This window comes from Aulostomus chinensis, chromosome 6, assembly GCF_037954235.1.
Source record: "Aulostomus chinensis isolate RoL2024-O1b breed Wild chromosome 6, RoL_Achi_v1.0, whole genome shotgun sequence".
Taxonomy (NCBI): domain Eukaryota; kingdom Metazoa; phylum Chordata; class Actinopteri; order Syngnathiformes; family Aulostomidae; genus Aulostomus; species Aulostomus chinensis.
Genome location: NC_141325.1, coordinates 690,149 through 705,794, shown reverse-complemented (window position 1 = coordinate 705,794; position 15,646 = coordinate 690,149). Strand labels below are relative to the sequence as shown.

The 15,646-nt window shown below is 51.0% G+C and overlaps 1 protein-coding gene across 1 annotated transcript; it reads right to left on the bottom strand.

The window, feature by feature from the left end:
* Nucleotides 1-418: 418 nt before the first annotated feature.
* LOC147259584 (PR domain zinc finger protein 12-like) lies at nt 419-6,760 on the bottom strand. Its single transcript, XM_086205237.1, has 6 exons — nt 6,526-6,760; nt 5,283-5,348; nt 4,611-4,735; nt 3,807-3,962; nt 2,947-3,061; nt 419-2,558 (listed from the first exon to the last, which is right to left on the bottom strand). Exons 1-6 carry the CDS (start codon nt 6,758-6,760, stop codon nt 2,074-2,076), a joined length of 1,182 nt encoding a protein of 393 aa, XP_086061363.1. The 3' UTR covers nt 419-2,073.
* Nucleotides 6,761-15,646: the final 8,886 nt, after the last annotated feature.

Sequence of the window (15,646 nt, the reverse complement as noted above, 5' to 3'; positions counted from 1 at the left end):
CTCCTCACTTGGCCCACAGGCGCTCGCAGGCTTCAGCAGATGAAAATTAATAATCAAAAAACATGTTGGTAATTAAACTCTGCAAATTCCTCCGTGGAAAGTGTTGCTGCTGCCCCCTATAGGCAGAAGACTCTGGTTAATGTAGTTAATAGGATGGTCCTCAGGGTGGCGCCAGAGGGCAGGTCATCCAAATCAAAGTACCCAGAGCGCAAAGAGTAAAGGTCAAAGAGTACTTTATTAGGAGTAAGTAGGCTCAATACAATAGCCTCTAATGAAGCTAACATAGATACTTCATAAACTGATACATGTGTCATACATGACCGTTTACATACATATGAAGGATAAAGTGACAGTAGAATTATATGTAACTTCTATTTTAACATTGTTTTCAGTACATCACATTAGATACAGATATCAGGCCATCAGGGTGAAACTTTTGTACAGTAAATGTACAAGATGAGAAAATTGGACTCATTAAAAAAAGACCGCTAACAGCAAAAGAAAGAGGACTGTGACCCAATTTGGGCCCCGTACAGGCAGAAACTAGTGAGAATCTTACGATGGAATACTTTTAAGTTTCAGCCTCTGCCTACTGTGATAAGAGCTGAGTGTCCTTAAAGGAACTTGCTTGAGCCACGATCATTATGAAAGGAGTGATAACATCATTAAAATACCAAAAATGATTCACTCTGTGCTGTTTAGCATGCAGCTAATGTTGGGTGACAACAATTAGCCCCAAAACTTCCAAAAGACAATTTGATCTGTTGGTCAAGTGGGCACAAGGTAAATATTACAACATCTTGGCTCAAATGTACTCGCTTCAGAGGGAGCTAGCGAAGCCTAGCTTATAGCATTTGGGTCAGCATTAGTCAAGCTAACATCTTAACAGTGGAGGCATGGAGCTAAATATTCCTCAATACTTAATTTACTGATTATTTGGCTACTGTTGACAACAATTCACTTAAACATTAGTGAGTAAAGTAGTTGGGTGACTGACTTGGCATAGAAACTGGTAACATTAGAAATAGTTTATCCATGAGTATAAGCTAAGTTGAAACTGCTAGAAGTTTAACAGATTAATGAGCTGTGAGCCAAGAACATGCTAGTCAGTCATATAGCTCTCCAAACCAGCAAGCTCCCTTATAAACCAGAAGCTAGCTGGTTTATATAGTAGTTAGTTTAGTTGTTATCAGGACAGTAGATTAACAGAGGTTATTCAAAATTGTAGCATCAATGTGTCTGATAAAATTTTCACTTTTACAAGGGAGGTTTGATAAAACTCGATGGTGACATGCAGGTCAGCCATTCCCAGCTGCCTCAGCTCTACTTCACACTCGGAGCAGGCGGACACATGGAAATATCACGGCATGAAAAGTCTCAGGGCTCAAGTCACTCATCATCATGGCTGCTGTCAAAGCCAACAACCAGGCTAGCATGTTAGCACAGGAACACAGTGACAATTTACATGTGAGCAGTAGGAAATCCAGCACAGACTCTGATTTCCTCCGAGGAGCCTCAGACGTCTACTTCTCCACATCATTACGTTTAATATTTGCATGCAAACAATAGCACGACATCATCGTTTCCAAGACACACAACACCAGCAAGCAGCGTAACAGCCGAGGTACAGGCAAACGAAGTCTCTTCATGCAACTGTTGGATGAATCAATCAGGGCTTCTTCACCCTGGATGAAGAAGCATTTCATAAGGAACTGGCAGACTCGTGTGTGTGTGTGTGTGTGTGTGTGTGTGTGTGTGTCTTTCTGACACATCTGTTTATTGTGCTAGCAAGCTAAGACCTGGTGTTAATGTTACAGAGGAGCATTTGTGGCTGATTATTATTCAGTCAATAGAATTGATTGTATTTATGCATTCAGGTGTTTGGTGACACCTGCTGGTCATTGTTAAAGCTCTGTCTTTTTAAAATGGTGTTTTGGTGAGAACAGAATGAATCCGTGAGACGTGTCGCAGCGATTGCTGGGTGATTCCATTCTACAGCAGGTAACAGGACCCACCTGCATCAGAGCAGGTCTGTCTGAATATCTGAGCTGGTCAAAGGTGTGTGGGACACCATCACAGCACCATGGTAGGTATGTGATGGACCAGTGAGGCTGGGTGTGGCACGGCGGTCAGCTGTGGCGGGTGAGAAGGAGGTGGGGAGTGATCAGCGTGCCCACCTGCTCCTCCTCCCACCACCACCACTCCTCCTCCTCTCCCAGGGGCACTGGGGTCACCGGTGGGCCGGTGCCTGGCACTCTTCTGGTGCGCCCGCAGGCCAGCCAGCTGCGAGTACGCCGACTGGCAGACATGGCACTTGTAGGGCCGCTCCCCGGTGTGCAGCCGGACATGGTTCCGCAGCGTGGACGACTGGCTGAAGCGGCGGTTGCAGAAGCGGCAGACGAACGGCTTGTCTAGCGTGTGGATGCGCATGTGGGAGCGCAGGTTACTGCGGGAGTTGAAGCCACGGTGGCAGATGACGCAGCGCATGCGGCCCAAACTGGAGGAAGAGGAAGAGGATGTGGAGGAGGAAGAGGAGCCTTCACAGGTGTGGAACTCATCTGGGAAAATGAAGAAGAAGAAAAAGCAGGAGTAAGACTTCTATACTGATAGGGTGGAGGGTCTTTTGCTGCGTTCAGATCAAATATGATTCAATGCGAGTAACGCTACTTTTTTTCTGTAATGCTAACTTGCATTTTCTGCATGTTAACGAAGTCAAACCTGCAGCAGGGGTGATGAGCAGCTGCTGCTCTTTTTTTCTAATGTTATGCTAATTTTTAATTGCAAAGAATCTCCCTGCTGTTGCCAGCATGTTTTTGCGGATGCTAACGCTATGGTTTGGATGCTAATGTAGCCTGGCGCCGCTGGGGCAGCAGCAGAGATTCAGGAGGCTTCATCTCTCGTCGTCTCTCTGCGGACGACTTGCAGGGCAGTGATCATCATCTTTACCACTCTTGCTCTTCTTGCCCGTCTCCTCATCTCCTCCAGGAATTCCAGGGATTCCCAGGAAGGTATTGTGGGAGTTTCCATACCAGACGAGCAGCTCCTGGTCGGGAGGGATCGTCTGAGGGGGACAGTGAAGCAAAACCATCTTTGATGTGGGCAGTCATGCACTCTTGAAGAGAGATTATTATTCAAGCTCTGCATTCTCATGGTCTTGAAGTTTTTAGATCAAGTCTGAGAGTAGGACGCAGCTCCTGGTCATAACAATGTTCAACAGGTGGCGCCACAGTCCTGGTCTGAGGACGCCTGCCAACGCAAAACCACTGAATGGATTCGCTATGTCTAACACACACACACACACACACACACACACGCACACACACTTATGGTGGTGCTGCGATGCAAGGCACCAGACTACCCGTCGCGGCCGTTCAGGGGCTCAGTATCCAGGACGCCTGGAGAAGGTCACGGGGAAGCGAGGATTGAACCAGCGACCCTTCAGTTGCTGGAGGGCAACAAGCTCCGAGGCACCTCGTCCTCTTTTCTACCGTAACTTATTGGAATCTAAAATCACATTTATGCTCAGTTAATGAGTCTCATTGTCCGCAGGGTATTTTTCAGCTCAGAAACATTTACTGCTCTAAGTAGTAACAACATTTCAAAAATATTCACAAATATATTTCTGGTCCTCCTCTGGAGAACAGGGTCTATTTTGAGGAATTTGCAGTTCTCTTCAAGCAAAAAATTGGATTTTTATAAAAAGACATTTTTCAAAGATAAGACAAGGTGAGTTTCCTGTGTCAAGGACATTTGTCCTAGGCACACTCCTGACCTTTGTCCAACCCAATCGTGAGGCGTTCACTGACCTCCACTGCCTTGTAGAAGATGCTGCTGCCAATCTGAACCACCTCCAGGTTCTGCTCCTGCTCGTTCCTCGCACATTTGATGTAGGTCATCCAGCTCCTCTGGTCCTCCTGACTGGCGTCGATGAAGTACCTGACAGTTCCGTCCTCATTAAACACCTGAGCAGGAGACCATCACCTGATTAGCTCCAGAAGCCTGCAGCAGCCGCGTTGCTGCTTTTAATCAGTTTACCAGGTAGAAAGATGAAGGTCCTAGTCAACAAGTGTAAGTGACATAAAGGAGCTGGTCTGGCATGTTAACTCGTGGTGGGTAAAAGGTTAAAACTAACTAGTATAACTAATCACTCGTAGATGACAGGTTACCAGCTGCAGCAGCTGACCCTAACCTGTCACTCATCCATGAGATCAGTCACTCACCTGTAGCTAAGCTAACAATTAGCCACCTCAGCAGAGAGCTTGGATAGGCTCCACCCCTGTGACCCTTAACAGGACAGGCGAAGAAAATGATTGGATGCATCAGAAAGCTAGTTGGCTGGACCTGGGACCGGAACGGACCTAGGACTGGACCAGACTAGACCTAGAACCAGATGAGACCAGACCTAGGACCGGACCCGACCAGATCTAGGACTGGACCGGATCAGACAGAGGACCGGATCAGACCTAGGACCGGACCGGACAGACCTAGGATTGGACTGGACCAGACCAGGCCAGACGGCAGCTGGTTGTTTAGTTGTAATGATGTATGTCTTTGGTGTTTGGCGTGCAGTGTCCACCCGACCGGTCAGGTGAGTCAGGTGAGTCAGTTACCTCCCACATGAGGTTGTTGTTCTTGTACAGGTCGACGTGTTCCGGTGACACCAGGCGGCCGGTGAACGGGCCCATCTCGGTTCCGGCTTTGATCCAGGTTTTGGAGAAAATACCCAAACCCTCTCCTGCCAGACACAAGACACGGACACGTGATCAGGAACCTGTCCGGATCTCAGGCGGGCTCCACCTGTCAATCAACACCAGCTACGCCGCACACCGAACGTTTAGGAACGAGGAATGGAACTGTTCTCAATCACTGTTAAGGATCGATCAACAGACCCACACCGCCTCATTCAGTCCGTCATTCAACTGTCGGAGTTGATAAATCACCGGGGTCTCCGGAGCCCGATGGGTTCGAACACCAGCACCGCCAGCTCGCGACCTTCGAACGGTAAACGAGGAGTCGATCACGTCATCCGGTGCAGGTGTGTGTGTGTGTGTGTGTGTGTGTGTGTGTGTGTGTGTGTGTGTGTGTGTGTGTGTTGGGGGAGGGGGTTCATCCGTGAAACACAAGGGGAAAAAATTGCAAAGAAAATTTTGTTTTTCACGGATGACAAAACAAACCCATCGAAGCCGGAAAATGATTCAACAATTTCCGATGAGAAACTAAATACATGACCCGGGCCCCGGTGATTCCCCGCAGCTCCGGTGCTGCCTCCCGGCGCGGGTTACCTGGGACGGAGCTCTGGGCGATGATGACCTCGCTGGGCAGAACCAGGCTGGACAACTTCTGGACCTCTGAGCACCGGAGACGTTGGACAGCAGGTTAGAGGATGAAACAGAGAGAGATGAAACAATACTAGCTTATTATCATAATTATTATCATTATTATCATCGTTATTATTATGACCATAGTACTTATTATATTTAAAAAATAATAGTATAATAATATCAACAACAATAATAATATTAATGTTAATAATAATAATATTTACATGAAGACAACACGAACAGGAAAATAAAACTAAAAAGAAAAAAATCGAGTTTAAACTTTCTTGTAATTAGACAAATAACCTGAACTGGATTTTATTAAACCTGAGACAATCGTGACGCAAAAGAATTATTATTATTAGTAGTAGTATTAGTATTAGTATTATTATTATTAACTAACGATAATAACAAATAATAATTATAATACTTATTATTGTCGTTAGTAAATAATAATAATAATAATAATAATAATAATAATAATAATAATAATAATAATAATACAGTTACTGCAAGGGAACCAGCACCGGAGCTTCAGCGGACTCGATGATCAGGAGCGGCGCGGGGGAGAAACTCCGCGTTCAGGCTGAGAGCCGCCGCGGAGTTCGCGGATTCGAGTACCGCCGGTTCCCCTGAAATTGTCGGGAACGAATTTGATAAAAAACGGAAAACCAAATCGCACCAAAGACACACAAAAAAAATCAACAATATGAGACGCGACGGTGGAGGCCGCGAGGCGCGCTGGAGCTTGAAAGCGGCATCGGTTATTGATCAGCTCCGATTGCCTGATCAGAGGTATCGATGACTGCTGCTTTCCGACCTGATGGAAACGGTTTCAGATCAATAATCATACAGCCGCAGAACCTGGCGCGAGCCGCTCGGAGACCATCTGACGGGGTTTAGTTTGATGCGCTGAAATTATCAACCAAAACAGAACCAGGGCCAGGACCAGGATGCAAGACCAGAACCAGACCAGAACTAGACTAGGACCAGACCAGGAAAGGACGAGGGTCTCTCCTCCTCGCCCGGAGCTCTTGCCCGGGGTCAGACCCGGCGGGACCGCGCGGTCTGACCCCGGCTCCTAAAGGTCACGTCATCATGTCACGTTCATGAGGCTAAAACGTTAAAGTCATAGTGAATAATTCGCGTCTCACCGTCAGACTGAGTTAAGAGACGGAATGAATGTGATGGGCGTGACGTCACTGACCTCCGGAGAAGGACTGTGCAAGCACCTCGGCTGTAAAGGCGGTCTTGGGGCTCGCGCTCGGCGCGGTGCGCTCCTCGTGCGGCGGGTGCGGCTGCTCGGCCAGCACGTGCCTCCAGCGGCCGTACAGGAAGCTGTGCAGGATGTCCGACGTGATGATGTCCGCCAGCGACAGCGGCTGCTGCGGCCTGAAGCCCGGCTTGGGCCCCAGCGAGGAGCCGGGCAGCACGGAGCCCATGGCGGCTGTCCGGGCGGGAGGAGCCGCGAGGGAGGAACCAGGTGGAATGTTGAGGAGAGTCCAGGAGAACCTAAAGGGAGAAAAAGCCCTGAGCCGCGGGTCGCTGTGGGGGACCGAGGAGGCAGGACCGGACCGGACCGGTGCTGGTCCTGCTGCTGGTTCGGTTCCTAAGAGAAGAGACGAACCGACAAACGACTGAAGTGACGCGAAAGTTGTCAGGAGGAGAAATGAAGCGTCCGGAGCCGCGGAGGCTATAAAGCCTGACCCCCCCCCCCCCCCCCCCCCCCCAGGGTTTGAGTGTGTGTGAGTGTGAGTGTGTGTGTGTGTGTAAGAGAGAGAGAGAGAGAGAGCGTGTGTGAGTGTATGGGAGCGATTGTGAGTGTGTGTGTGTGAGTATATGGGAGCGATTGTGAGTGTGTGTGTGTGAGTGTATGGGAGCGAGTGTGAGTGTGTGTGTGTGAGTGTATGGGAGCGAGTGTGAGTGTGTGTGTGTGTGTGTGTGTGTGTAAGAGAGAGAGAGCATGTGTGAGTGTATGAGAGCGAGTGTGTGTGTGTGAGTGTGTGAGAGAGAGAGAGCATGTGTGAGTGTATGGGAGCGAGTGTGAGTGTGTGTGTGTGTGTGTGAGTGTATGGGAGCGAGTGTGTGTGTGTGTGTGAGAGAACATATGTGAGTGTATGGGAGCGATTGTGAGCAAGTGTGAGTGAGTGTGTGTGAGCGAGTGAGTGTGTGAGCATGCGTGTGAGCGTGCGTGTTAGTGTGTGAGCGAGTGAGTGTGTGAGCATGCGTGTGAGCGTGCGTGTTAGTGTGTGAGCGAGTGAGTGTGTGAGCATGCGTGTGAGCGTGCGTGTTAGTGTGTGAGCGAGTGAGTGTGTGAGCATGCGTGTGAGCGTGCGTGTTAGTGTGTGAGCGAGTGAGTGTGTGAGCATGCGTGTGAGCGTGCGTGTTAGTGTGTGAGCGAGTGAGTGTGTGAGCATGCGTGTGAGCGTGCGTGTTAGTGTGTGAGCGAGTGAGTGTATGAGCATGCGTGTGAGCGTGTGTGTTAGTGTGTGAGCGAGTGAGTGTGTGAGCATGTGTGTAAGCGTGCGTGTTTGTGTGAGCGAGTGAGTGTGTGAGCATGCGTGTGAGCGTGCGTGTTTGTGTGAGCGAGTGAGTGTGTGAGCATGCGTGTGAGCGTGCGTGTTTGTGTGAGCGAGTGAGTGTATGAGCATGCGTGTGAACGAGTGAGTGTGAGCGAGTGAGTGTGTGAGCGTGCATGAGTGTGTGAGCGAGTGAGTGTGTGAGCGTGCGTGGGAGCGAGTGAGTGTGTGAGCGTGCGTGGGAGCGAGTGAGTGTGTGAGCGTGCGTGTGAGTGTGTGAGCGAGTGAGTGTGTGAGCGTGCGTGAGTGTCTGAGCGTGCATGTGAGCGAATGAGTGTGTGAGCGTGCATGTGAGCGAGTGAGTATGTGAGCATGCGTGAGTGTGTGAGCGAGTGAGTGTGTGAGCATGCATATGAGTGTGTGAGGGAGTGTGTGAGCGTGCGTGGGAGCGAATGAGTGTGTGAGCGTGCGTGAGAGTGTGTGAGCGTGCGTGGGAGCGAGTGAGTGTGTGAGCGTGCGTGAGTGTGTGAGTATGCGTGTGAGTATGTGAGCATGCATGTGAGTATGTGAGTATGCATGTGAGTATGCATGTGAGTATGCGTGTGAGTATGTGAGCATGCATGTGAGTATGTGAGTATGCGTGTGAGTATGTGAGCATGCATGTGAGTATGTGAGTATGCGTGTGAGTATGCATGTGAGTATGTGAGTATGCGTGTGAGTATGTGAGTATGCGTGTGAGTATGTGAGCATGCGTGTGAGTATGCGTGTGAGTATGTGAGCATGCGTGTGAGTATGTGAGTATGCATGTGAGTATGTGAGTATGCGTGTGAGTATGTGAGCATGCATGTGAGTATGTGAGCATGCGTGTGAGTATGTGAGCATGCGTATGAGTATGTGAGCATGCGTGTGAGTATGTGAGTATGGGTGTGAGTATGTGAGTATGCGTGTGAGTATGCATGTGAGTATGTGAGTATGCGTGTGAGTATGTGAGCATGCATGTGAGTATGTGAGCATGCGTATGAGTATGTGAGCATGCGTGTGAGTATGTGAGCATGCATGTGAGTATGTGAGTATGCGTGTGAGTATGCATGCATATGAGTATGTGAGCATGCGTGTGAGTATGTGAGCATGCATGTGAGTATGTGAGCATGCGTGTGAGTATGTGAGCATGCGTGTGAGTATGTGAGCATGCGTGTGAGCATGCGTGTGAGTATGTGAGCATGCGTGTGAGCATGCGTGTGAGTATGTGAGTATGCATGTGAGTATGTGAGCATGCATGTGAGCATGCGTGTGAGTATGTGAGCATGCGTGTGAGAATGTGAGCATGCGTGTGAGTATGTGAGTATGCGTGTGAGTATGTGAGCATGCGTGTGAGTATGTGAGCATGCGTGTGAGTATGTGAGCATGCATGTGAGTATGTGAGCATGCGTGTGAGTATGTGAGCATGCGTGTGAGTATGTGAGCATGCGAGTGAGTATGTGAGCATGCGAGTGAGTATGTGAGCATGCGTGTGAGTATGTGAGTATGCGTGTGAGTATGTGAGTATGCGTGTGAGTATGTGAGCATGCGTGTGAGTATGTGAGTATGCGTGTGAGTATGTGAGCATGCGTGTGAGTATGTGAGCATGCGTGTGAGTATGTGAGCATGCGTGTGAGTATGTGAGCATGCGTGTGAGTATGTGAGCATGCGAGTGAGTATGTGAGCATGCGTGTGAGTATGTGAGTATGCGTGTGAGTATGTGAGCATGCGTGTGAGTATGTGAGTATGCGTGTGAGTATGTGAGTATGCGTGTGAGTATGTGAGCATGCGTGTGAGTATGTGAGCATGCGTGTGAGTATGTGAGCATGCGTGTGAGTATGTGAGCATGCGTGTGAGTATGTGAGCATGCGTGTGAGTATGTGAGCATGCGTGTGAGCATGCGTGTGAGTATGTGAGCATGCATGTGAGTATGCGTGTGAGTATGTGAGCATGCGTGAGTATGTGAGCATGCGTGTGAGTATGTGAGCATGCGTGTGAGTATGTATGTGAGTATGCGTGTGAGTATGCGTGTGAGTATGTGAGTATGCGTGTGAGTATGTGAGCATGCGTGTGAGTATGTGAGCATGCGTGTGAGTATGTGAGTATGCGTGTGAGTATGTGAGCATGCCTGTGAGTATGTGAGTATGCGTGTGAGTATGTGAGCATGCCTGTGAGTATGTGAGCATGCCTGTGAGTATGTGAGCATGCGTGTGAGTATGTGAGCATGCGTGTGAGTATGTGAGTATGCGTGTGAGTATGTGTGCATGCGTGTGAGTATGTGAGCATGCGTGTGAGTATGTGAGCATGCGTGTGAGAATGTGAGCATGCGAGTGAGTATGTGAGCGTGCGAGGGAGCGAATGAGTGTGTGAGCGTGCGTGTGAGCGTGTGTGAGCGTGTGTGAGTGTGTGAGCGTGTGTGAGCGTGTGTGAGTGTGTGAGCGTGTGTGAGCGTGTGTGAGTGTGTGAGCGTGTGTGAGCGTGTGTGAGAGTGTGTGAGTGTGTGAGCGTGTGTGAGCGTGTGTGAGAGTGTGTGAGTGTGTGAGCGTGTGTGAGTTCACTGACAGAAGTCGCTGTTTCATCTCTCTCTGTCACCAGTTCCCACCTGAGGTGGTGGGCGGAGCTTCCAGGCCTTCTTATGTGCTGATTACTGACGTGTGTGTGAGTGTGTGTGTGTGTGTGTGTGGGGGGGGGGGGGCTGCCCTCTGGTTGGATGTGGTGGTCCTGGTGTGTCAACGCCATAAGTCATGTGACTCAGACCTGAACCCATCAAAACAAATGAGGGCCAGATCCAGTGCAGCACCACAGGTTTGTGAATTTCTTGACCTGAAAGCACACTCACCTGGACCTTCACTAGGTCCACCACCTGGTCCCTAACAGGGTCCTTCACTAGGTCCACCACCTGGTCCCTAACAGGGTCCTTCACCAGGTCCACCACCTGGTCCCTAACCTGGTCCTTCACCAGGTCCACCACCTGGTCCCTAACCAGGTCCTTCAACAGGTCCACCACCTGGTCCCTAACAGGGTCCTTCACCAGGTCCACCACCTGGTCCCTAACCTGGTCCTTCACCAGGTCCACCACCTGGTCCCTAACCTGGTCCTTCCCCAGGTCCACCACCTGGTCCCTAACCTGGCCCTTCCCCAGGTCCACCACCTGGTCCCTAACCTGGTCCTTCCCCAGGTCCACCACCTGGTCTACCACCAGGTTCGTCCCCTGTCTCCTCCCTAAACTGAGTCTGGGAAGCCTGGTTAGATGATGGACACACCAGAGGAACCAAACTGACGCCAGTGTTGTTGGACTTGTTTTGTGTTTATATGATGGTTTATTAATTTGGGTTTATTTCATTCACATGTGACGTCAGAGTGTGTGTGTGTGTGTGTGTGTGTGTGTGTGTGTGTGTGTGTGTGTGTGTGTGTGTGTGTCTTGCATGTTCAAATGTCTCTTTTTCCTGCTCAGCAGTGGAATGTGGGGGGGCAGCAGCTGCTTCTTCATCTTCTTAACAGGATTATGGTTCCCTTTCACTCTGATCCCCATTTATGAGCTTTTAAACATTTATTGTTACCACTGGAGACACACACACACACACACACACACACACACACACACAGGTTTGCATAGCTATCCTTATTAGGACATTCCATTGATTTCCATTCATGTGAATATCCTAACCCAAACCCTAATCTTCATCCTAATCCTAACCAGTTGGTGCCTCACCTCAACCTCAAGCTAACTGCAGGTTCCACCTTCACTCTACCTTTGACCAGGTGTTCATGAATGAAGTTCTGCTGCATCAGGACCAGTCTTTGGTCCCCATGAGGCCTAGGGGTCCACTCTCTCTCACACACACACTCTCTCTCTCACACACACACACACACACTCTCTCTCTCTCTCTCACACACACACTCACATACACGCGCTCTCTCTCTCTCTCTCTCTCACACACACACACACACACACACTCTCTCTCTCTCTCTCTCACACACACACACTCTCTCTCTCTCTCTCACACACACACACACTCACATACACGCGCTCTCTCTCTCTCTCTCTCTCACACACACACACACTCTCTCTCTCATCAGTGTGGTTGGAACGTCTCCATCCTTCGGTTTTTATTAATGAAACAACATCAAAGTGACTGGACTCGTCGGTTCTGCAGTTCCGGATCGTTGATGCTTTTATTCTCTCGCTCGGTTCCGCCTGCAGACGGTGACCGTGAATCTCTGGAGTTCAGGCTGAGTTTCAGAAGGAGAGAGACTCCCCGCTCCGGCGGCTCGCGGCGCTCCTCCGGCGGCAAAGCCTTGACGGCTGCGCGTCTTTGTTGGGAGGCGAGAGAAAGAAAGGAGAGCAAATCCGGGAATAATGAGGGACCTGAATGGGCCGAGTCTCTGCCTGTGGCGGAGGTGGGCTGCTCGCGGGGGAGCGGGAGGGATGCGCGTCTCTGTCGGCGGACACGCCATAACGAGCTTGTAACGACCAAACAACGAGGAGCGGGTGGGGGTGGGGGGGGGGGGGGCCTCCGACAACAAGACACCACTTTAGTGAGAGAGACGACGGGAAGTGCAGAGGCGGAGGAGTGGCAGGTGACTGGCACGCGTGAAGACAAGGGGGGGGGTGGAGGAGGAGAGAGGGAGGGGTGGAGGAGGAGAGAGGGAGGGGGTGGTGGGAAGGAGCACAAATGGTGCTCGAATATTGTTCTGCTAATATGGTGATGAGCGCAAGGCCTCATCTGTATTCATGCACCGCCAATAATCCTCCTTTAGTGGAGCACAGCTGCTGGAGCACTCAGTCCCTCCCCCTCCTCCCCCTCATCCTCCTCCTCCTCAGGATCAACAGGATGTTGTTTCTCGAACTTTCTCCTCGATCGCATTTCGAGGGATTTTGTTGAGAATGTTTCTAGTTTCCTTGTTGTTGTCCTCCTCTTATCTGGTTGGTCCGGGTCGTGGGGGCAGCAGCCTCAGCAAGGGGGCCTAGACTGTCCTCTCCAGCCACGTCCACCAGCTCTTCCGGGGGAATCCTGAGGCGTTCCCAGGCCAGCCCAGAGACATAATCCCTCCAACGTGTCCTGGGTCGGCCCCGAGGCCTCCTCCTGGTCTGACATGCCTGGAACACCTCCAGAGGGAGGCGTCCTCTCCAGATGCCTGAACCACCTCCACTGACTCCTCTACCTGGAGGAGCAGCAGCTCTACTCTGAGTCCCTCCTGAAGGACTGAGCTTCTCACCCTGTCTCTGAGGGAGAGCCCAGCCTCCCTGAGGAGGAAACTCATTTCAGCCGCTTGGATTCAGGATCGTGTTCTTTCAGTCATTACCCAGAGCTCATGACCACAGGTGAGGGTTGGAACGTAGATCGACAGGTAAATCAAGAGTCTGTGTAGGTTCTCATTCATCCAGGTCATCGTAGATCGAAGCGAAGTAAAATCTGGTCAACTGGACGTAAGTTTATCTTGAAGACGTTTCACCTCTCATCCGAGAGGCTTCTTCAGTTCTAGTGAAGAGTGTGGAAACTCCAGCTTATAAACCTATGTGGGAGTGGTCAGTGCTATTGTGGTGGAAACGACCCTCCCGAGACTCACCTGGCCTCCCCAAACGACAGTCGTTGTGCGGTGTCAGGGAGTTTCAGGGGTGGTCGTTAGGGAGTTTCACCGACCACTCAGGTGCTAATGGGCTGTGCTGGCAGCAGCCGTTCCACATGGGTCTTTCAGCTGAGCTCTTTGGGGAAGCTTTGAAAGGACTTGGTTGTAAATAGGTGAAAGGAAATGTCGCAGTCCACCTCCTCTGTTCAAAGATGGTTTCTCTATCCTGACGTGGATGGCTTCTTTAACTCCTCTTTCAAACCATCTGTCCTCTCTGTCCAGGATTTGGACATGGTCGTCCTGGAAGGAGTGGCTTTCCTCCTTGAGGTGGAGGAAAACTGCTGAGTCCTGTCCTCCAGAGTTGGCTCTTCTATGTTGGGCCATGCGCTTGTTGAGGGGCTGTTTGGTTTCCCCTATGTAGAGATCCGTGCAGGCCTCACTGCATCTGACAGCGTATACCAGATTGCTTTTCTGGCTGTGAGGGGTGGGATCTTTGGGGTGAACCAGTCTTTGTCTTAGAGTGTTGTCTGGTTTCAAAGACACAGGGATGCGGTGCTTATTATAGATTCTCCTTAATTTCTCAGAAACCCCTGCCACATAGGGGATCACTATGTTTTTTCTCCTGCCTTCTTCATCTTCCCTCCTCCTGGAGCTCTCCTCCTTTCTGGACCTGGAAGAGGATTTTACAAAGGTCCAGTCTGGGAAGCCACAAGTTTTAAGTGCTCTTTTCAGATGCTGCTGTTCTTTTTTCCGTCCTTGGACGCTGGTGGGGATGGTCTCCGCTCGGTGTTGCAGCGTCCTGATGACACCTAACTTGTGCTCCAGAGGATGGTGAGAGTCAATCAAGTAAATCAAGAGCCTCTCCTTCTGGCTAAGCTCCCTCTTCACCACAATGGACTGGTTTAGCACCCCCATCACTGCAGACGCCACCCCAATCCACCTGTCAATCTCCCGCTCCATCCTACCCTCACTCATGAACAAGACCCCGAGATACTGAAACTCCTCCACCTGAGGCAGGACCCCCCCCCCGACCTGGAGTGGGCAGACCACCCTTTCCCAGCAGAGGACCAGGGCCTCAGACTTGGAGGTGCAGATTCTCATCCCAGCCGCTTCACATTCGGCTGCAAACTTTCCCAGCAAGAGCTGGAGGTCGTGGTTTGATGGAGCTAAGAGGACTACGTCATCTGCAAAAAACAGGGATGACATCCTCCCACCACCAAACTCGACCCCTCCACCATCCGGCTGTACACAGAAATTCTGTCCATAAAAGTTATGAACAGAACCGGTGACAAAGGGCAGCCTTGGCGGAGTCCAACCCTCACCGGGAACAAGTCTGACTTACTGCTGGCCACATGGACCAGACTCTCACTCCTCCAGTAGAATGACTGAATGGCCCTTTGTAAGGGGCCATCCAACCCATACTCCTGGAGTACCCCCCACAGGGTGCTCCTGGGAACACGGTCAAAAGCCTTCTCCAGATCCACAAAACACATGTGGACTGGTTGGGCAAACTCCCATGCCCCCTCCAGCACCCTAGCGAGGGTGAAGAGCTGATCCACGGTTCCACGGCCAGGACGAAAACCACACTGCTCCTCCTGGACCTGAGGTTCTACTATCGCCCTGACCCTCCTCTCCAGTACCCTGGCGTAGACCTTTCCAGGGAGGCTGAGGAGTGTGATCCCCCGATAGTTGGAGCACACCCTCTGGTCCCCTTTCTTAAAGACGGGGACCACCACCAGGGTCTGCCACTCCAGCCTTGAGATACCCAGGGCAGTTCTCATCCACCCGCGGAGGTCTGCCTCAGCGGAGTTGCTTCACTGCCCCTGCGACTTCTGGCCCAGAGACTGGACGACACCCCCCCCCCCCCCAAGCACTCCCCAAACTCTGTCTCCTCCATGGAGTACGTGTTGGTGGGATTGAGGAGTTCCTCAAAGTATTTCTTCCACCGCCCAATTATCTCCCCAGTTGACGTCAGCAGCATCCCGTCCCCATTGTAAACAGAGTGGGCAAGGTGCTGCCCCCCCCCCCCCCAGGCCTTTTCGGAGTCAACCGATAGTCATTCTCCATGGCCTCCCCTCCCTCCTCCAAGTTTTTGCCTTGACGACCACCATGGCTGCACACCGCCTAGCCTATTGGTACCAGTCGGCTGTCCCTGGAGACCCACAGGCCCACACCTGGTGTCCACCAGCGGGTTCGGGGATTACTGCCGTGACCGGCCCC